This window comes from Adiantum capillus-veneris, chromosome 21 (genome assembly GCF_014529385.1).
Source record: "Adiantum capillus-veneris isolate H3 chromosome 21, ASM1452938v2, whole genome shotgun sequence".
Taxonomy (NCBI): domain Eukaryota; kingdom Viridiplantae; phylum Streptophyta; class Polypodiopsida; order Polypodiales; family Pteridaceae; genus Adiantum; species Adiantum capillus-veneris.
Window position 1 is genome coordinate 133,185,730 of NC_140951.1, and position 23,581 is coordinate 133,209,310.

A 23,581-nucleotide genomic window follows, 5' to 3' on the forward strand; every position below is an offset into this window, starting at 1 on the left:
CAATGCATACATCCCTAATCTTTCTCATCCTTGCAACATCAATCCTTGCATGTTTTCAATTTGCTCTACCATGCGATCCGTAAGCTCGTACATAAGCCCCATGGTGGCTCCTTCCCTGTCAGCCAAATTAAGAACTTTGTAATTGGTGAAACCGGCCCGTAGGGCAGTAGGCTTTGGCTTTCACCCGAAATTCTTTATTTAAGACACACACAGAGAGGACGTGCAAAGGAAACCTGCGACGGGAATTAACACTTAAGCACACACACGGTTCGGAAGCTAGAATGCTCCGAGCAGACGCCGACAACCTGTAGGCCCCAAAATTGGCGCCCCTTTTGGTAATTCTTTATACTTTGAGAGGGTAAATTACAAAGTAGAGTCTTGGGAATTCTTTACCTATATCCGGCTAGATACCACCTCTTTTGGCCAAATTTCGGCAACATAACCACCCCAAAACTTGCACGAAACCAATTCCCCTGATGGAACTCACTTCCACTGGCATAAACCCTCTAATTTCTACCCAAAAACAGTAAATACAGCTCGCTGTATTTACTGGTTTTTGCCCTGTTTTCAGCCCTAAACAGTCCCCGAACTGTCCTCTGTCAGTCACGCATTGTTCCCTATGGTTCTGGTGTCCGTATGACTGAAAACCAATTAAAATACAGCGCATAATCGCGCTGAAATCGCACCTGTACGGTGAGGTTATCACCCTCACCGGTGCCTGCTTTTGGAGCAACAATTAGCTACTCATGTTCCTGTTCAAGGAGGCTCTTGCCTCAGCACAAAAGCATGAAACCACAAAGCTGTACATTAGTCCAATGAAGAGCCCTCTTGTGGGGCATCACATAACTGCACGTAGGGGGGAGAGAGAGAGAGAGAGAGAGCAGTGTGTAGTTAACTTGTGACCAAAACTGAAAAATTAGCCCTCCCAGCTACAAATTCAGTGCCACTTCTTCATGCAGGAGGAAAGTGCACAGAAATGTGCCACTTGGCACGACTACAAGCATTTTCTTGTTTCGGGGTTGCAACCTAAAAATCTCCCAACTGGATGCCCAGTTGACTTCGTGGCAGAGTTGTAAAATGTTCCCCTTGTCATTCAGAAGGTAATGACGCGAATACATTTCACGGCCCAAAATAGCAGTTCCCTAATTTTTAGGAGATGCTTCCGTTGGGCTCCCACTGATCATCTGACCATCTATCCTCATTTGGACCGCATCCAAAAGTACAATGTGGCCCAACTGTCGGATACTTTCTGTTGGTGATCCCACCTTGACTTTATGCCTTTCTTGAGTTCACTTCCTATTATCCACCAACTTGCTAAGTGCGTCGGGGGGACCTACATGATCTTGAACTGAGCCTAGACATCCTCTTACTATACGAATTCTAGTGCAGACCAACTTCCCGTTTGTGGTTGAAACTATCGTTCACATTGGCCATACAATGTCCGACCATTTGCAACTTCAAAAAGAGGGTCTCAAAAATAAAACAAAAATCATTGGAAAGAAACCAACAACTAAGGTTAGCAATTGCCATGTCCTTGTGACATAGTTAACAGTTGCCACGTCCTCTTGACATACCCCCCTCTTGAAATCGCAAACGTCCTCGATTGCATACCATAAATACACGCCATTGATGATCTTCTGTTGTTAGCACTTTTTTATCATCGCATGTATCCGCAAGAAAAGTCGTAACACATAAATACAAATGACTTAATGAGACCTCCATACTTTTGTCATTTCCATCTATTAAACTGAATTCATATGTACATTTGGTATGCTAGCTCTATCATTACATCTCCTTTGCACACGTTGGGTTAACGCATAAGTAGGTTGTAACCCAAAGACTTCAAGGTAAGCTGCAATACATTTGGTGACTCTGACAGTTCATGCTCTTCCATCCACTTGGCATCCATAGGCAGATAGTTCTTGAACTTCACGAAGTAGGGTCTTGCAACTTGTCGTTTAACATTTCTGTCCTTATGTGCCAAAACTTGCTCAGGTACCAGGATCTCATCGAGTTCCTCAACTTCTGGTTGATCCTCGTCTGACATATCTTCTGGCACATCACCCACGAAGGGTCTAAGAAGACTCACATGGAACGCATTATGAATCTTCCACCCATCAAACAATTTCAACCTGTAAGCCACATCGCTGATCTTGTCAAGCACTTGAAAAGGCCCATAGTAACGCATGATAAGCTAAGGAAACAGCCGTTCCTTGCCCTTCATCTTCTTTAACCTTGCCTTTTCAAACCTTATCAGAACCCAATCACCAGATGATAACAGCAATTCACGACAGTAACAATCAGGAGCCTTTTTCTGCTTTGCGTGAATGGAAACTTTAATTTTCTTATACATTTCATCCATGTTCTCAACATATCGATCTGCCTCAAAGATCTTGTCCTTTGTATGCAAAATGGGAGGAACTTTTTTGCCGCCTTCAACAATCTCAAAAGGTGCATTGCCAGTCGACAAATGCACCGTATTATTGTACGCATACTCAAGCATAGGCAAATACTAAACCCACTAGCCCTTATTATCTGACACATAGCATTTCAACAGATCTAAGAAAGTAGAATTAGCCTCTTCTTAGTGTCCATCAGTTTGTGGATGAAACCAAGACGAGAACTTGAGCGTAGTGCCATGTTCTCAAACAATCCTCTCCAGAACAAACTGTTCATGCGAGGATCACAATCACTGACAATCGATTGTGGCATACCATGGTAATTATACACATTGTACATGAACAAGCGTGCCATATGATCAGATTTTATCTTCTTCCTAGCAGGGATAAAATGGGCCTACTTGCTGAACCTGCAGATAATAGTCCATATACCGTCATTCCCTGTTGGCGTTCTTGAAAGATCAAAGATAAAGTCCATAGCAATGCTTTCCCATGGCTTATCCGGAATCGGCACTGCTTGTAACAACCCTGGTGCCTTTTGCCTGTCAAACTTGATCTTTTGGCAAATCACGCATGCTCACACAAAGCATCCACATCTCTCCTCAAGGTAGGCTAATAGAAGAATGTCTCTACCCCTTAACTGTCGCATCAAAACCACCATGCCCTGCATACATTGGGACATGACTCTCTTCCATGACCTTATATCGCAATGGCCTAGTGACACAAAGTTTGCCATGCATCATCATAAAACCATCTCTGAGGAGGTAGTGCTCATGATGTTGCCCCTCTTGCAACTCTTCAAAGATCCTTGTAAAATCTTCATCAATAGCATAGTGTTCCTTCATGTCATCTAAGTCATGATGATAAGGAATTGACACAGCTGAAATTTGTGGCTTCCTTGATAACGCATCAGCCACAACATTCTTCTTGCCTTCCACATGCATAATCTGGAAGTGGAACATAGAAAGAATATTTGCCCGTCGCATATGCTTTTCGAATAGCTTTGACTGTGTCAAGAAGTATCGCAAGGTCTGATGGTCTGTTTGGACAACAAAATAAGCACCTAAGAGGTAGTGCTTCCAGCTAGAAAGCGCATGAATCACGGCCAAGAGCTCTTTCTCATAGACCTGCATAGTCTTCTCTGGCCCTTGCAAAATTCGGCTTTCATAAGCTACTACCCATCCATCTTGCATTAGCAATGCTCCGATGCTACTGCCACACGCGTCACACTCGACCACAAATGACTTCCTAAGATCTGGCAAAACAATTACTGGATCTGAAGTCAACTTTTCCTTAGACTAAAAGCTGAAATCTCTTTTCGGGTCCATTTGAAAGTGACCTCTTTCTTTTGCAAAGCATGAAGAGGTGATGCTGTCTCTCCAAAATTCTTGATAAACCTTCTATAGTAGAAACATAATCCGAAGAAGCTTCTGACATCGTAACAATCTTCAAGTCTGGCCATGTCTTGATAGCTTCGACCTTTGCGGCATCTATTCTGACACCATCCTTTGAGACTATGTGGCCAAGAAAGTGGATCTCTTCCAAGAAGAATTCACTTTTCTTAGGATTGACAAGTAGCATGTGACTGTGCAGCTCTTCAAACACGATGGTCAAGTGACACCTTTGCTCCTCTTCATTCTTCAAATAGACTATCATGTCATCGAAGAACGCCCCAACACACTGTTGATGTGAGCGGAAAATCCGGTCCATCATTCTGTTAAACGTGGCAGAGCATTTGTTAGCCCAAACGGCATCACTAGAAACTCATAAAGACCAAATGTCATTCCGAACGCAGTCTTGTGCACATCCTCTGGCCTTATACAAATCTGATGGTAGCCACTCTTAAGGTCTATCCTCCTGAAAATTGCAAGACCCTCTAAACGATCGAGAATATCATCAATTCTAGCATTAGGAAATCTATTCTTGATGGTATTCTTGTTCAACACACGGTAGTCAATACACATGCGCCATCCTTTTTCTGCACTAGGAGCACTGGGGAGCGAAAGGGTGAAGAACTAGGCTGGATCAGCCCCTTCTCTAATAACTCCTCAACCATGCCTATAATCCTTTCTACTACGCCGCGCTAACCCTATAGGAAGGTCTATTTGGTGGGCTACACCATGTCACCAAATCTATCCGATGGTTCTCAGGTCTCTCTGGCGACAATTACGACGGTAATGAATCAGAAAAACACTCTCTAAACTTTTGCAAAAATGATGACCTTTCTTTATCTAACACAGATAAATTTGACTGACCATTATCACATCCAAAACATGAGTTTTCCCCCTCAGCTGAAGGGTGATCGCCTTGCCGAAGGCATCCAGCACGCCATGCACTCTAAACATCCACAGAATTCCAAGTAGCGCATCGCACCCTTCCAATGGCATGATATAAAAATCTTTTGTGTCCACATACAACTGAATATGCAGACGCAGCTTTCCAATAATGGAAGTAACACACTCTGAGTGGCAAGGAAGTGCCAACCCTGCCTCTGTTGTGTACCTCATCTCTTCAGCTTCAATGCCCAGCTTCATAGCTAACTCTAGTGAGATAAAATTTGCTTTGGCAGCTGGATCAAAGAAGATGAGTGTCGTCTGATCCCTAACTTTACCCCATGCCCTGCACAACTCAGCATCTTACTAGGCCTATCACCCACCATATCTGGCACCAAACTTGCCGTGGGTTTAGGCTTCTTGCCTTTCTGGTCCTCTATCATTTGAGTCAGCTGGTCTTTTCCTTTGTGGACAATTGGTAGCAAAGTGACCAGGCTGCTCGCATATAAAGCATTTGTTTTCAGCCATTAGGACCTTCTTTTCCTCGAGCGACTTGCACACAAAAGGCTTCCTTTCTTGTTTCTTTGCCTGCGCTTCAAAAGTCCTGGCTGAATCATTGTCTTTGGTGGCCTTTTTTGACCCCTGTGACGCTTCAGGAGCCGTTTTCACAAAAGGCTTCTTCGCTGAAGCTGCCCTCCTTTCTCATTGCTCGCAAACCCGTTGTCCTCTCCTTTCAACAAGGCAAAAGCAGTGATAGCAACTTCCATGAGCTAGGTGAGGGTAGCCACTCTGTTCTTGGTACAGTAATCGTGAAGCCCTTTAGGTAGCACACAACAATACTTCTCTATCTGCTCTGTCAGTGGCACAAATATGTAGGTGGTCACTGAGAGTAACGCTTTACAAAACCTTGGATTGTACTCCAACAAGCTCTTGCATGTAGCCGAAGTAAGTTGGTGCCAATCTGTCATGACGTCGGCTTCAAATTCATTTGACAGCCAAGCAGATGCAAACATTTGCTTGAAGTAAAGCCAAGTGGCGGGTGTCTGTCCTTGCATTAACAATGTCGTCCACCATGTAAGCGCATTGTTCTTTAAGAAAGTGGCAGCTTTCCTGACTTTAGAGGCCTCTGTAAAATTCCCTCCTGCATAAGCTGTATCAAACTGTTGGAGGAAAGTGAGAGCCTTTTCTTTATCCTCGAAGCCACTGAAAGTGCTGAACTTTACAGTTGCACCACCTTCTTTGTAAGCTTTCGGCTTTTCCAGTGCCCCTAAATTGTCATAAGGAATAGTCTGCAATATGGGCACTATAGTCCGCATCGTCTGCACATCTTGGCCATTAACATTTTGCGCTAGAGGTGCCATATCTGGCTGCTGTCCAAAAAAACCAGCCATGCCCAAATGAGCCTGTGGCACCCCAAATTGTCTTGGTTACACTAAAATCCTTGTTGCATGCCGATGCTACCATACATGGCGTTTGGCATCATGCCTTGCATACCCCCAAACGTTGTTCCTGGCATGTACGGCTGACTTCCAGGCGCATAACCAGCCATCCTTTGGAACACAGATCCGCCCTCGAAATACCCAGGATGTACCGTGGGTGGTGGAAAAACTGGGTGCATTGCCTGATATCCAGTTCCCTGTCCATTCAAGACAGCATGCGAGCTCTAGCAGGTGGCTGGCTGAACTGGCATAACCTATGCAATAGACGTCCTAACCACCTGTTCAAGGACGGGAGGAACCTGTTTTGGAGCCCCTGACTCCCCAACATGCGAGTGTTCCCTATCCTGCTGAGTCGCATGAAGTACTTGGGCTTGCATGAAGTACTTGGGCTTGAGCCTCAACAAGCTCCGTTCGTGATGTAGGTTGCCTATTTTGTTGTTGCACTGGTGGCGCTTGCAAGAACTCCATAAACCTTGGATTTTGCACCAATTACGAAAAGACATTCACTGCGGGAACTAACCAAGTCCTGAACACATCATTCTCCATTCAGAGACTTATGGGACATGACTAAGCAACGATTTGGAATGCATCATTGACTTATGCGACGGGCAGGATAGTATCCACCTAAAAAAGGCAAGAGTCTACCAGTGAAGAGAATGAATCAAGGGAACCACATGATAGCTCATCACAAGATTGTGAAGAATCAGTGGGTTCCGACAAAATAAGGGAATCAAATGACAGTGCGTCTTAGGATTCCAATGATTGACTCTCAGGTGCCAATGAACAAGGGAACCGAAAGACACTACCCACAGGTCCAAGGGCACAAGGAAAGAAAGGAAAAAGGGAATCAGCTAGTAGATCAGAACATTCCCCAGACGCAGGATAAGATTTTTGAAGCCGACCAGTACACGAGGGACTCGGACACTGCTTCTGCTAAGGTTCGCGAAGCTTAGCAGGAGGTATTATGGCCCTTTCCAGATTAAAGAAAAGATAAATGATGTTTCCTTTAGACTCACGCTGCCCGATACTTGGAAGATTCACAATGCATTTCATGTGAGTCTCTTGAAAACTTTTAAAGGTGATGTGCCAGTTGATGGGGAGCCTGATGAGCAACCTGAAGTGGAGGAAAGCGAGAAGATACTCGTTCCAGAACACATTTTGGCACACAAGGAAAGAAAGATGAAAGGTAAAGTGATTAGACGATTCTTGGTTAAATTCAAGAACTATCCCGCATTGGATGCAAAGTGGATGGAGGAGGAGAACCTAGCAAATACTCCTCAGATTTTGGAACTTTACCTTTTAGCATTCGGTTTAGCATAGTCTACTCCAATAGAACCCCGAATTCAACATGGGTGAATCTAGTGCAGCGGGTTTGCACAAGAGGGGAGTCGCTCCGCTCCTTTGTCAACGGATTACCCCGATTTTGAATAAAGTCACTGATGTCCCCTTTGGGTTTCAGGGATACTAATGGGCTTGACCACTATTCTACTATATGACTTTATGACATGCTAACTTGAGTTGTTGGTTTCTTTCCGATGATTTCTGTTTAATTTTTGGGACCCTCTTTTTGAAGTTGCAAATGGCCTGACATTGTATAGCCAGTGTGAAACGGGTGGCGACCGAGAGTTTCACCCGCAGTCGGGAAGGGCAGGTCACCACGAGTTGGTCGAGCCAATCGGCACTGGAATCCGAGTAGTAAAAGGGTGTCTAGGCTCAGTTCAAAGTCATTTAGGCCCCTCGCGACACTTATAAGTTGGTGGGTACTAGGAAATAAATTAACTCAAAAGAGGCAAACTCGACACTTGGCGGCTCCGGATGCAATTGCCAGAAGCATCAGCGTCCATTTCAAGAGAGGGGGCTGATTTCAGCCCACAAGTGTGTGCTACAGTGTGTGAGTAGTGGGTGCACACCTCATAGCTTTAATGGAAAGCTTGCCTTCTCCCTTGCTCTATGTAGCGCGACGATTTTCTCTCGCGTATCTCTCTTTTCCCTTTGCACATATGGTAATGCCCCACAAGTTGGGCTTCTCGGATGACCATGTACAGTTCTGGGGGTTTTATGCGCGTTTGCCAAGGCAAGAGCCTTTTGTACAGGAATCGGATTAGCTAATTGCTAATCCCCTTCAGGTACGCACAGTTCCATCGCGAAGGAATGCGAAAATGGAGAGTTTTCTCGCGTAAAAACTCATCCGAATTTCAGGGAACTGTCCCATTGCGTGCGGGAGCACTTGAGACACGCATAGGCGTGCTCGCTCCGCTCGAAACGGTCCAAAACAAAGAATTACAACTTGCTGCCTTTTTCTGCAGGTTTAGGGTTTCGCACCTAAACTGCAGGGAATTGCCAGGGGAGCCTTGGAAAGGCCTTGGGATGCGCGTACAGGGCAGTAGGCACCTAACAGTGGCAAAACAGAAAATTACAACATGCTGAAATTGGCCTGCAGCTCATTGGAAAGCTTCCATAGCGCAATGGAAAGTGTCCTTGACGTGTACTTTTGACCTACAAGGATTTTTGTGCCGTTATGCTGGCAAAATTAGGTCAAAAGCCTGCAATTACAGTCATGGACAGGTTTGGACAGCTTGGTGACGGTTAGGTGAAAGTGTTCGGATCGTTTTTTTGTCAAGGGAGCCTCGGGAAAGCATAGGGTGCTTGTACAAGACAATTTAGAAAGATTTCCCGCAAGGAATCTCATCTAATTCAAGGGGCAAGTGACCCTACAGGTGCGAGAGCTCGAGGGCTACCCAGAAAGATGATCAGCACGCGGATCGTAGCGCAAAACAGAGAATTCAGCGAGCTGCAGTTTCTCACCAGGTTTTGCAAAGTGCTCTAAAGTGCGTGGAAAGTCAATGTTTACTGTGGTTTTGTTACCGAAATCGGATTGGAGTAGAGGAATTTCAGCCCGATAAAAGTGGGACAGCTTGTAGAAGTTTACAGGTTTTTCTCAAGTTTAATAAGAATAAAGAAATACCGAAAGGAGCACCAGTCTTTGGGGCCAACTGGGTGTCGTCGTCTGCCTGGTAGTGCTCTAGCTGCCAGGCCGTGGTTTGTCTTGAAGTGTTGAATTCCAGTCACCCACAGGTTTATTCGTGAAGTTCCTTTGTGTCCTAAAGTCTAAAGTAAAGTTTCAGTTGAAAGCCAAAGCCCATCGCCCTACGGGCCGGTTTCATAATTCCCGAAAAAGAATATGATTGATTTGTACTTTGACTTGTTTGAGTACAAGAACTGAAAGACAAAATGACTACAACATTTCGGTCTCATAAATCTCTATAGACATGATCGCAAAAAGGATTAGTTAATCACGCAGATGGTCTAAGATTTGGAATGAATTTTTATGTGATTTGTCATGTGATGTCCTCTTATGTGAGTGCGTCGGTACTAGCAGTCAATGTATACTGAGATAGTTTATAGCCCCAATCTGTTTTTGCAGGCGTAATAGGGGCGATTACAATTCTTTCAAGAGGGGGGTATGTCACAAGCGGATGACATGGCACTGCCCAGACACACACACACACGTGATGACGTGGCTGACAATATGGATCTCCGCAAAGTGCGGTGATTGGCTGATGTAGCAGCTGTACGGAATCCCGTAATTTATGCTAGCCTACTGAGGTGGCAACGCGTACGAATTTCCTTGTTTTACGCTAACATGCTGACATGGCAGTTGTGCGGACTTCTGATTTTAGCGCTGACCGTTTTTAGTGGCAGATTTTGAGCCACTTAATTTTGGGACAGTTTGCTTTTGAGTTTGAAAGCTTTTGGGGCTCTGCTTTTAGCATCCCTTGTAACCTTTATAATCAACCCAAGGGGGCTCACTCTGCAGAGCATCTGGAGGTAGAGTCTGAGAGCGAGCACCTGCCGCAAGAGCTGTAATTTGCTCAAAGATTAATATAAAAAAAAATACCGAAAGGGGCACCAGTCTTTGGGGGCAATATCTCCACGGAACTCCACTGGACCGTGTCGACTCTCTCTCTCTCTCTCTCTCTCTCTCTCTCTCAAAGTTCAGTGATTGTGAAGTTTTTGTTCGTGTGTTGCTATTGATTTCTTCCTTGGAGTGTCCAAGCCGGTTATCCGATCGTGTAGCAACCATGGCATACATCAAAGAACCACAAGATGATGCATAAGGAATACCTTTCATAGCATGGCAGCTGCATCATCTTTTGGGCAATCATGCTTGCTAAGCTTTGTGTGTGGTGGCAAAGGCACACCAAGAGGCTTAGCATCAAACATATTAATCTCTCAAGCACTTTCTTGATGTACTTGTCTTGAGAAAGGGATAGGAGACGCTTCTTTCTATCCCTTGCAATGCGCACACCCAAAATATGTCGAACTACACCCAAATCTTTCATAGAGAAAGCTGAATCCAACTCCTTTTTCAAAGCATTCAAAGTTTCCTTATGCTTGCCTTCAATCAGCATATCATCCACATATAGGACTACCACAATAAGACTATCATCAAGAGATTTTTTAGTGAAAAGGCAATGGTCTGCATGACTGTGTTTGAACCCATGGTTAAGCATAAAAGTATCAAACTTCTTGTACCACTGTCTAGGGGCTTGTTTCAGCCCATACAAGCTGCGTTTTAGTTTGCATACCAAATGCTCTTTCCTTGGAATGACAAAGCCCTCAAGCTGCTACATGAACAGCTCCTCATCCAACTCACCATGTAGGAAAGCAGTGATTACATCCATTTGATCCAACTCCAAATCAAGATAGAACATAAAGCCATAGTTACCCGGGAACGGACCTTGGAGAGCCATGAACACCGGAACGGCGTTCCAGGCATGCCGCAACAGCAAGTAACGGCCCGGAACATCAGGGCCTTCCAGCAAACGGTGACTCACCGGAACGACAGAACCGGAACGCCTCAGAACGAACAGATTCCAAAGGCCATAAACGGGCAGATTTTGAGATTCTTCTTTCTGGCATCCCTTATAAATTGCCCCCCCCCCCCCCCCCAACCCCTTTCATTCACAAGGGCAACAAGCTCTCTCTCTCTCTCTCTCTCTCTCTCTCTCTCCCCCCCCCCCCCCCCTTGAGGCTTGCTCTCAAGCCTATCCTCGGGCCTCAAGCTCTCAAGCTCTCTCCCTTGGGCTTGTTCTCAAGGCTTCAACGGAGTCAAGCCTCTCTCTCAGCTTTCAAGCCCTCTCTCTCAAGCTCTCTCTCTCAATTTTCAAACCCTCAAGGAGCAAGCTCTCTCTTTCTCGGATAATCCCCTCTTCTTCTTCTTCGACCTCCTCTGTTCAAGCGGCCAACACTCAAAAGGCGAAGGAATGGTCATGGTGGGATGAAGTGACCTTGAAGGCACCTTGTTGGAAGCGAGAGGTTCTCGTGCATGGGTATGCAAGTTATGCTCTTACACGCAAAAAGGGGGGCATGACAAAGTGAGGCCATACTTTCTTCGAGTACCGAGACATGAGGTGAAATTTTGCACCAATGTAAACGTCGAGAAGAGGAAGGAGCTCGAGGAAAAGGATCGGCAATTCAATCATAAATCCAAGCCCGCACGCAAAGGTATCGACCCGAAGACCCTCATTTTCCCTTCCTCTTCTCTACCCGATGTCTGTGTCGTTGTCGCTGTCGGTGCCCGTGGATCTTCATCGGGTTTGATTCGTTGCCAAAGGACTTGCCACCTCTTGGGTCCTGTTTTGCATAAAGCAAACAGAACATAGAGCGTAGTCATCTTCACCACAGGTGAAAAGATCTCTTGGAAGTCTATGCCTTCCTTCTGTGCATAACACTTAGCAATCAAATGCGCTTTGTACTTGGGTTTGTCATCTACACATTTCACCTTATAAACCCACTTGTTAGGAATAGCTTTCCTACCGTTCGACAAAGGCACAAGCTCCCATGTATTATTTGCATACAGTGATTGCATCTCAAATTTCATAGCAAGCTCCCACTTACTTTTGTCTTCACAAGACTGAGCCTCTATGAATGTAAGAGGCTCCCCCTCATCAGTCAACAAAATGCAAACCATAGATGGCTCGAACATCTTTGTTTTCCTTCTAACGCCATTAGAATGCATACCCAATTATCTACATTCTCCGGCACAGGTTCTGCATTAGGAGGCAAGTCAATTTCATCATTTTCCGGTTGCTGAATACCATTTTCAGCATGCTGTCCATGCCGTTCAGCACCTTCATTTTGTGGATCCGCACCTGCATTTTGTTGTCTCACACGTCCATGAGCATCCTTTGCTATCCAGCATCTTTTGGGACAAGAATAACCAGCTGATTTTCAATTTCAGCTTGTGGTAAATCATCACGAAGGTCATTTTTAGTCATAATGTGTGGCCGTACATGTTGAAACTTGACTCTCTTCGAGTCAACATCAGAGGACAAGTCATGTTCCATTAACTTTGCCTCATTAAAGACTACATCCCAGCTGCGTACAATCTTTTTACACTGAGGTACCCAAATTTTGTAGCCCATTTCACCTTCATCTCCATAATCCATGAAGATATCTTTAGTGGACTTAGCATCAAGCTTGCCTCTCAGTTCATTCCTCACATGTACGAATGCATCGTAGCCAAAGACACCCAAATGGTCATATGAGGCCAGTTTGCCAAACCGAACCTCCTCAAAAATACCATTTTTCAAAGATTGATTAGGAGAGCCGTTGTATATATGTACTGCAGCTTTTAGTGCCTCTCCCCAAAAACCATGAGGGAGATTAGCAGTGGACACCATGCACCGCACTCTCTCACACAATGTCCTATTGCCACACCAAGGGTTGTATGGAGCTGTAAGCTGCCTTTTAATACCATGTAACACACAAAAAGACTTAAATTCAGCAGATGTGAATTCACCCCCATTGTTCGTTCTAAGACATTTCAATTTCTTTCCCATTTGGGTGGTCACAAATGCATGAAAAGCCTTAAACACAGAAAATACATCACTTTTCTTTTTCAACAAATACACGCATATTTTCCTGGCGCAGTCGTCTATGAAAGAAATAAAGTATGCAACACCCCCATATATTTCACAGGCATGCTACACACATCAGAATGCACCAAATCTAAAACATTTGGTTTACGAGAGACACCAGAGTAATAAGAACTTCTTACTTGTTTACCAAATTGACAATCATTACAAAAATCAAGTTTTGAGCCCTAAACATCAAGTCTTTTCAAAGACAAAAGGACATCAAGTCCTTTTTGGCTCATATGGCCTAATCTCTTATGCCAAAGCTCTAAATAAGAGCCAACTTCAGCAATAGCAAGAAATTTTTTAGGCAAAGCTTTGCATTGCAAACAATACAGTGTCCCTTTTTTGCTGCCCTTTACCACAAGCATAGAACATTTCTTGAGTTTCCACAATCCACCACCAAACAATGTGGTGTAGCCATGCAAATCCATCTGCCCCACAGATAGCAAACTCTTTTGTTTATGCCCGGTACAATGCTGACATCCTTGAGCACAAGCTCTTGTCAATTATCCAATGACAAGAGTATGGTGCCAATCCCATCAATACTGCATGCATGATTATCACCAAGGTAAACCTTGCCATAACTACCTGCATCAAATGTAACAATCCACTCCAAGCATGGAGCAGCATGAAAGGAGGCAATAGATTCTATTATCCATGTCTGTGACAATACATCGTCGATTGTGAGAAAAGCATCAATGACATCTACTCTGGTGATCTGCATGTCCAAAACATTAAGTGCAAGGGCATCATCACAAGAAAGAGAAGCACACAAAATATCTTCTACATCTGACAATTCCTCAATGACTACACTTGAGGTTACATTAGTCCCCCTCTTTTCATTCAAGCCTCAGATGCATCAGATTTTTCCTCTTTCTTCTTTTTCTTTGCCGCTGCATTCTTCTTCCTTTCGTGCACCCTTTTGTAAAACTTGCAGACAGGTTTCTTGTGACCCTTACGGCCACACTAATAGCAAGCTATGTCTAGCTGCTTTTCTTTCCCTCTACTCTTGCTTCTATTTCTCTATCCTGCACTTGCATTTTTCTTATCATGTCTGCCTCTAACATTATGTGTTGAACCATTGCCTTCGCCACTAGATTTGCGTTGAATCTCTTCGTTAAGAATAGAGCCATACACACCATCATACGAAAGATTTGGGTTATTACTCAAACAGACCACAAGTGTTTCCCATGAGTCTGGCAATGTAATAAGCAAGAAAATGGCTTGCAGCTTGTCATCAAATGCCTGAAGCCTAGTGTCCTGCACCTGATTTAGAATACCTGTGAAAGCACTCAAGTGCTCAGTTGCTAGATGTTGACCTAGCCCCATCAAGTTGCATATTTACCAACTTACGCATCAAATGCACCTGATTAATAGGTGTGGTATTCTCATAAGTAGACTTAAGCTTTTGCCAGATCGCATAAGCCGTGTCCAATCCTTTGATATCCACAAGAATATCATCATTTACATCCATCTTGATGTAGGCCATAGCCTTTTTGTTCAGCTTAGCCCATTCCTCATCAAACATCTGTTGAGGCTTATTCTCTTCCAAGGCATCCTCACAATCTTTCAAGAAAAGAATACCTTGCATACGATCTTTCCAAAGATCCAAACCCTGACCATCAAATCATTTGATTTCCATCAAACTCTTTGTGTCAGAGTTGGATAGTGGTAGCCATTTCAATACAGCCACAGATCTAAATGTAATGCAACAGGGGGCTGAAATTTTTTGCGCAATAGCCCAACCACAATGTGTTACATGCAATATTCCGCAAATTTCTTACATAAATCAGCCCACAATCAGTAGTTCTTAGCAAAATTGGTAATTTCAGCTGTGCAACTGTCACCGCGAGGTGTATTTTTCTTGTTGCCTTCCGTAAATAAGTATTAGATATATTTATTTTATTTTTACTTGTTTGTCCCAAAACCCTTGAAAAGGTGCAAGTGGACATTGCATGGCCAGTGTGAAACAGCTGCAGCCAAATGGGTTTCTCACATCGGGGATCTAGGTCGGTCAAACAGGGACTGCCCGGGCCAGTTAGCACTGAATTCTGATGAGTATGGAAGCTCGTGTGCGCCAAACTGGAATTTGGGCCACTCGTCAAGTCACTGCAACTTTATAAGTTGAAAGGGGCCAGTAAATTAACCCACATTGTAGATGTTGGTCAAATGGTAGTCTTCAATGATGGTCAGGAGACCGTTAGGGACGCCATGGAAGCATCTCCTAAAATTTAGGGAACTGCTATTTTTGACCGGAAAATGTGTTCGCGTCATTAGCTCCGGAATGACAAGGGGAACATTCTATTGCTCAGCTGCCAAGTCAACTGACGCACCAGTTGAGATATTTTTAGCAGGGAAAGCCCAAACTCGGAAACTGGGCGACGTGTCAGCCTGTGAGCGATTCTGCCACTCTGGGAGGCAAAAACGAGCTACATATCAACAAAGGGGGCGCCATTTTCAGCCTCAGGTGGATTGTAGCAGGTACAGAAGCTATGGAATGCTTACCTTGCCCTCTATGCACAGTATGGTGACGGGAGTGATGCCCCGCACGCTACATACTGCTCTCTTTCTCCCCTACGTACAGTATGTTATGCCCCACTAGTGGGCTTCTCATTTGACCTATGTACAGTTCTAGGGGTTTATGCGCGTTTGCCAAGGCAAGAGCCTTCTGAACAGGAACCGGATTAGCTAATTGCTAATCCCCCACAGGTACGCACAGTTCCATCACATAAGATTGCGAGTTTGGAGAGTTTTCTCGCGTGAAAACTCGTCCAATTCACAGGGGAACTGTCCCATTGCGTGCGGGAGCCCTTGGGACACGCGTAGGCGTGTTCGCTCCGCTAAAAACGATCCGAAACAGGAAATTACAGCCTGCTGTGTTTTTCTGCAAGTTTAGGGTTTCGCACCTAAACTGCAAGGGAGCATCGGGGGAGCCTTGTGAGAGCCTTGGGATGCGTGCACAAGCTTTTGGGCTCCCGGCAGTGAAAAACAGAGAATTACAGCCCGCTGAATTTCTGTGACAGCTCACCAGAAAGCTTCCAGATATCGAGGGAATCCGTCCTAGACAGATGTTTTTGACCTGCAGGGGTTTTTGCGCCGTTATGCTGTCGAAATCCGGTCGAAAACATGCGTTTTCAGCCCTCGCCAGGTTTGGACAGCTTTGTGAAAGCTTGTGCTAAGTGGTCGGATCGTCTACCTTAATTTGAATAAAGAAATACCAAAAGGGGCGGCAGTCTTTGGGGCCTACAGGGTGTCGGTCTCGCGTGCGCAGTGACATTCTAGTCGCTGGACACAACTGTGTTCTCTTCCCTTCTCAGTGCTCTGTGTAAAGTTAACAGGTAATTGAAATAGTACCGCCCTCTACGTTGTACAGGCCGGTTATAGCAACACTATCAAAAAGGACCTGTAATCAGCTGTATACACTGATTTCCGCGACAAAACTCCTCGAAATGCGCTCATGAGACCTGTTCCAACCTGCTACACACCTGTATACTCCAGTAAAAGCCTGTTTTTAACCTAAAAACAGCCTGTTTTGGGCTGTTTTTTCTGTTTTAATGACCTGTCTGCTCCCAAATGAGTGCGTCTTCACGAAACGAGCGAGAATTTGCGCTCTGGACTTCAATAACAGCTGCTGGCTGAACCCGTACTTGCTGCCCTCTGATAGAAGGATGCGCAGAAGGAAGAGAAGCACAGGAGAGAGTGCGCTGTGAGAAAGAGAGAGAGAGAGAGAGAGAGAGAGAGAGAGAGAGAGAGTGTTGGGGCAAAACCCACGATGGATGTTTTGGGCGCCCACGTTTTATTATAAGGGACCTCTTTTTTAAAAATGGGCCAGGTTCAATGTGAACCTGGCCAAAGAGTAAAATATTGTACAAGCATGTACAACGGGGTTATTTAGGCCTTTATACCCAACAGAGGAGGAGGATGTAATTGGCCGATACCACGTGCCAATGGATAAAGCAACGGATGCAAACTTTTAAAGACAAAAAAGCAACTTCACACTAGACTTCTGAGACAACATTGCAGAGACGTAGTTCCCATTCAGAGCCTAGGGCGGCAGGGCCCCTCAAGCCAAGCATCGTTGGCGGTATTTCTTTATTCATTAAGGAACTCTCGATTTATATATTCTTTGTGAAACCACTCACTTTTTGTGATCGAGGAGAGAACACCCTAGGGCCGGGAACAGCCGTTTCTGAATGAGGACAGTCAGGGAGACGCGAATGGCCAATTTCAATGGGACGTCACGGGAACAACGTTCAGAACAACTAGGCTGTTAGGAATGGGCAGGGAACGGCCAATGGCCACTCGACGGTTTGAAACAATACACTTTTGGGAGTTTTGGAATTAAGCTATTTTCACCATGCTTTTAGGGGGAGTTTTAAGGCACATTGGGGCTTCCATAGCCTACAAAAGGGGGGCCTTGGCCTCCTTGAGTCCTCATTGCTCAAGCCTCAAGAGTCAAGCCTTCAGCGTTCAAGACTCAAGTGCCCATGCTCAAGAGCCTCTACGCTCTCAAGCCTCAAGTGCTTGGTGTCCTTTCTAATCTAATGTCTCTCGAGTCTCATTGCTCAAGCTACGTTAGGGTTGTCGCTGTATAATTGTACACTAAAATACGGTACGACCATTAAGCCAAGTCTATGTACCGGTCGTAGTGGGTCTCGCGACTCTTTCCAACCGCTCCACCGTGTGTGGTGTACGTCAGGGTTGCCATTGTATGATTGTACACTATAACACGGTACGGTTTCGTACGGGAAAAAACGGAGTATTTCAAATGATATCATACAGTTCGGATAAATACGGTGTGTTTTCTTTAAGAAAACTCTTCTCTTTGAAACCATAAAAAACATCTACAAATTACCTCATAACTTAGGACCATACCTAGGGTCTTAAGGTTTAAGAGCCTAGCAAACTTAAGAAAAATGACCTAGGGAGTGGGCATAAAGACCAAAGACTCAAGGCACAAGCTACAATTTTTTCAAAAAGGCTGGAACATATTTCTATAAGTACGGCGTACGAATGTATATTGATAATTGTACGATTGTACGACATGGGCATTCATACAGCATACGGAAAGTTCCATGGTGTACGTGTCCGGCGACTTTGTCTACCCATACAAATAGCTATTAGAAAATGTAGTGGACTCTATTCTCCACAACTGCACCGGATCAAAACTACTCAGAGCGGGTCTCATTAAACTTCCAGTTTCATGCAACTTTAAACATGTTCAAACAATTCAAACACGTTCAAACACAATTCAAAGCGGTTCAAGTAAGTTACAATGGGATCATATAAGTTTAGACAAATTTCAAACAAGGCCGAATAAGAACAAAAAGTTCGAGAACATTCGTACAATAAATGAAAGGAAATTCGAAAGTATTCAAACCGATGCCAAGAGAATATTTCTGCATATATCTACAGTAGTGGATATCAATCTCCATATGCTTCCAAATGTTTGTAAATCCATCTTTCTTGGTCCAAAACAATTGCGCTATCTATTATCTATGGATAGACAACAAGCACAAGAAGGAATATCAATTTAACACCTTCTTAAATTCTATGCACACATCCTAATTTTTTGCTCAAAGGCCTAATTTTATGTTGAAAGTCCAAATCCAATTCCATTGGCGTCCATGTGTACGGCTCGTCAAAGGATCAACTTTGACTTGAGTAATGTCTTTAAACTCTCAACAATGGCCTTTGGGGATGATTCCCAAGATATCCATACGCTTCTCCAAGTATTTCACACCGGTGAATCATCGATCAACCTTTCATCAACGTTGGCCGACGTTGGTCACACTTGTCAAAATGGGGTCATACTCGCTACCTCCTTGCTTCTTTCTTTCTCTGCTGTCATATTTATAACAAATATATATAATCCCAATAGAAATTTGTTGACCTTTTTGCTTTTCCTCTCTTTAACTTCATATAAAGTTTCTTCATCCACTTCTGTCGCGCCGTATCTTCTTCATATTGTTCTCTAATTCTGTTCATCTTCTTCTTCACACAAAAGAGGTGTAGTTTCCCTTTAGAGAGTAGTGGCCCTCAAGTCGAGCACCCTAGGAAATATTTCTTTATTCATTACACATTTGTCGAATTACAATTGTTCTCTGTGAGACTTATCACTAAATCTGAGTTTACAACTAAGCCCTAGCCATAATTTGTCGGCACTGGCTAAAAGCAAGTTAAATAATCAAGTGTTACTTTTACAGAGTACTTTTAGAAGAACCTAAATCAATTGGTATTAATAATTGGTGGACCCCAAAATTCAACAGCTTTAATGACTAACACCAAGAAGCTTTACTTGCACAAAACTGCCACGTCAACAATTTCATTACAACCTCACATTTTCTGCTGATAATCCCACCATAATTCACGATGCATTTCACAGGATATCGTACTGTGATCTGGGCAAGGAAACTCAACGGCTTCATGGTGTGGCCAGTCCCGCTAGTGACACGTCGTTGTGTTGTGACAGAGGAGGTGGCGATTGCTGATAATATTGAGGATATTCATAGTAGTTAAACCAGTACAAGTACTCGAGCGGTGGGGACGGAGGTGGTAGCGTAAGCGGATCCAACTGGAGGATTCACATAGTTTTTGAACTGTTGAATATTCTCCAATTGCAGTAAACTGCTTTGTGGCTTCTTGGCAAGCAAGCCTCGTAATACATCGAAGAGAAACTTTGTGTATTGCTTTGACATAATAATTATTCCAATTGCAAATCTGTAAGGGAAGGGGAAAAGCTAACTGCTGAGCTTTGACACCACAGTGACCGGCTGAGACAACATGCCAAAAGGAAAATCGCTGGAACAGACTTTAGACAACTGGAAAGAACTGAAAACTTCACACTGATCCCTTTAGAATAGACAATGAAGAGGCATATAGATCCCATCATATTTTGTTGGCCCCCATAGGTGCCCCTGGCGGTATTTCTTTACTTGTTAGAGAAACTCTCACGGTCACAACTGAGTTACAACTGGCCCTTGGATAGGGACTTGCCCAAAAACACTTTAATATCATCTGCTTTTGAAAGCTAGTGCTTAAAAGCACTTGAAAGTATTAAAATATGGTGCCCCAAAAGCACTCCAACAGACTTTTTGCCCAGTAAGCAAGCTGCCGCATAGCCCCCATAAATCGCACCTGCGCTGCAATTCCAGGTTGCTGCACTGCTACTTGGGCTCCCAGCTCATCAGCCCCTTGGACTGAGCTTTTATTTGGGTTGCATTGCTGCCACATCATCAGCATGTGCCAAAGGCCTGAAGGGAGAGGCAGAGGCAGCTCATGCTCCTTATGTTGGCTACATATGGAAAGAACACTACAATGTTTGTGTCGCTCTAAGAAGCAAAATTAAATGTGTTCATATATTATCTCCTACTATTTATTCAACTAAGCTTGTGTTCGCAAAAAAATGATCCTCCAGTGCAGCATACCACAAACTTGTTAATGAGCACAAGCTTTGACAGTATCAGTGAGTATCAAGAAATAGATTGCTAAGAAATAAAAGCCTCCATTCCAATCTTTGGGTGTACTGAAAGAAGCAAGATTGTCTACCCATCCTATAATATACTTACCCTTTCATGCAAGGTCTTCAAAAGCATCATTCACTAGGCATTACACTGTACACAGCTCGCTGTACCAAGCAGATACGGTCTACATAACCTAACACTCAGAGGCACCTTGTTCTACAATGATGCGAAGGTGGGGTGCAAGCATAGAAAGCAACACTTCCCTCATATTGTGGGATGCTTCCTGTACTAAGCTGCACACTGCCAAGTCACATCAAAGAAACAAACGTGGATGGTTCACATTAAAACATCGCACGCTTGAACCCAGGTTATGCGTAGTTGCAGGACAAATCACAATGTAATATGACGTGTTCAAATAAGCCAAGAGCATGTGCATAGAAAAGGTTAAGCAAATAATCTGCCACAAATAATCTTGTTCTACAATGATGCGAAGGTGGGGTGCAAGCATAGAAAGCAACACTTCCCTCATATTGTGGGATGCTTCCTGTACTAAGCTGCACACTGCCAAGTCACATCAAAGAAACAAACGTGGATGGTTCACATTAAAACATTGCACGCTCGAACCCAGGTTATGCGTAGTTGCAGGACAAATCACAATGTAATATGACGTGTTCAAATAAGCCAAGAGCATGTGCATAGAAAAAGTTAAGCAAATAATCTGGCACAAATAAGTCGTACCCTGGCCTACATGCCTGCCTATACGCAACAAAAAAGAGGAGAAAACAGTACAGAAAGAGCACACGTGGTACTGGCCCTGATGTCCCTATTTTTCTGAATAACCCAAAACATGGCTGATGCCTCCCTCAAGGTGTAATTCTTGCATACAGCCAAATGTCCATGGTCTCAGACAAGCAGCTAGCTTTGCATAAGAAGTTGATAGATTTAATCGAGAATTGATTGATGCAAAAAGAAGGCCCCTAATAATGCATAGCTAAACCATTAACTGCCATCAGCTGGTAGGCATATTCTTTTCAATAAGTCTTATATAAGCATTGATCAAAAACAGTAGATTGCCAATTGCTTTCATAATGACAAGGAGCAGGCTGTTTGTATAAAAGTAGAAACTCCTTGAAAAATAACCAGACATGTACGTGAAAACTCTCAGCTACCACTAACCTCCAAGTGAGTTTTTGCCCCACTTTCAACAAGTATTTGAGCTGTTGCATCCTGTCCCGCTCGCAGTGCCTCAAATAAAGGAGTTACTCCAAAATTGTCTGGCACAAACAGAAACAGTCCAACTATTAAGCAAATTTCAAGTTAACAAGCAAGACATTAAAGAATTTTCACAAATAGGGGCCCACATGCACATCCTACAGCCTCCTGCCCATGAGCCTATCAACATACCTTTTCTGTTGACATCAGCACCTTTGTTTATAAGTAATGAGACACACTCAGTATGCCCTTCACAAGCTGCTAGATGCTGCAATTTAAAAACATTTGGCAGATTGAGAAATCCACATTCCAGTTGTATAAACAAAGAACTTTCTATACAACAAATACTTATGAGTCAGTGAATGAGTGAGTTGAGTGAGAAGTGGAGGGACCATGGATGCCTCTGGTGTGCGTGTATGTACTTCCAATTCTCCTTCTACTGACACGACATAGTGAGATCCCCAGGCTCTTTTTTATACTAGGTTGGCCTTTCGACTACAAGGAATTCATAATATTCCATGTTTCAACAAAATCCTCATAAAGAAAACTACAGGAGAAATGGAGGAAACGGCTCGCCGCTGCCTGCACGCGTTCCCCTTCTTCCTGCATTTCTGTAACACACTTTGACACTTCAAGTCAAGATTCTACCGCGACACGACAAGAATTCACTTCAAAACAGTTCACCGTTCACAATTGATTCGGCACGGCCCAGCGGAGTTCCGTGCCTAGAGATATCGGCCCCAGAGACTGACGCCCCTTTCGGTATTTCTTTTTGTATTCATCTGCAACTCAGAGTACAAGGGAGTGGGAGGTCTCACTCTCAGACTCTGCGTCCAGATGCTCTGAGAAGTGGGAGCCCTGCCCACACTTATAAAGGTTTTAGAAGGGATGCCAAAAGCAGAACCCCAAAAGCTATAAATCAAAAGCCTTGCAATAAATAAAGCAAAAAGGCTCTCTCACTCTTTCTCTTATGCCTTGCGTAGCCAAAAAACAGGCCCAAAAGCTGCCGTCCGTACACTGCTGCCACGTCAACATGTCCCGCTTTTTTTTGCGTCGTGAATCACGGAGATCCATACGACAGTGCCACGTCAACATTCAGCGGATTTTATGGGCCACATCACTGCCATGTCAGCATTTCACGGGGTGTGTGGATGTGTACTAGCTGCCACGTCACTGGTTTGTGACATACCCCCCTCTTGAAAGCACTGTAATTGCCCTCGATTATGCTTGCAAAACAAACAAAGGCCATAAATTGTCTTAGCAGACACGGACTCTTAGTACCGACGCACTAGGAACACACATCTAGCACATGTGCCAATCGACAATCACATCACTCGACATCACTTGACATCAAAGGACATCACATGACAAATCACATTCAAAATTCATTCGGATCTCGGACTATGATTTATCGGCAACGTATTTAGCAATCGCATCTAGATCCACTCAGGACCTCACAAATGCCCTATTGACTAATCCTTATTGCAACCATGTCTAACGAGATCGTTCAGACAAAAATGTTGCAGTCATTTCGTCTACCAATTCTTGCACTTAAACAAGTCAAGAACAAATCAGTATCATATTATCGAGAATTCCGGTTCATAAAGTCATACAACAAGAATAGTGTCAGCCCACGGTATCCCTGAAACTCAAAGAGACATCAATGACTTTAGTATCAAAAATCGAGGCAATCCGTTGACAAAGGAGTGGAGCGACTCCCCTCTTGTGCATACCCACTGCACAAGATTCCGCCCAAGCTGAGTTCGGGGTTCCATTTAGAATAGACTATGCTAATCCAAATGCTTCAAGGTAAAGATTCACAATCTGAGGAGTATCTGCTAGGTCCTACTCCTCCATCCACTTCGCATCTAA

At 44.0% G+C, this 23,581-nt stretch overlaps 1 protein-coding gene across 2 annotated transcripts in view; it reads right to left on the minus strand.

Moving 5' to 3' along the window:
- Window positions 1–23,581, minus strand: part of LOC147431758 (protein DOG1-like 3) — a 72,309-nt gene that overhangs the window by 38,558 nt on the left and 10,170 nt on the right. For both annotated transcript variants that reach the window (XM_086494261.1, XM_086494260.1), the window contains exons 3-4: window positions 21,902–21,977; window positions 21,674–21,771 (exon numbers count right to left, since the gene is read on the minus strand). In XM_086494261.1, coding sequence (XP_086350387.1) covers window positions 21,674–21,771; window positions 21,902–21,977 — 174 coding nt within the window. The remainder of the gene's footprint in view (window positions 1–21,673; window positions 21,772–21,901; window positions 21,978–23,581) is intronic.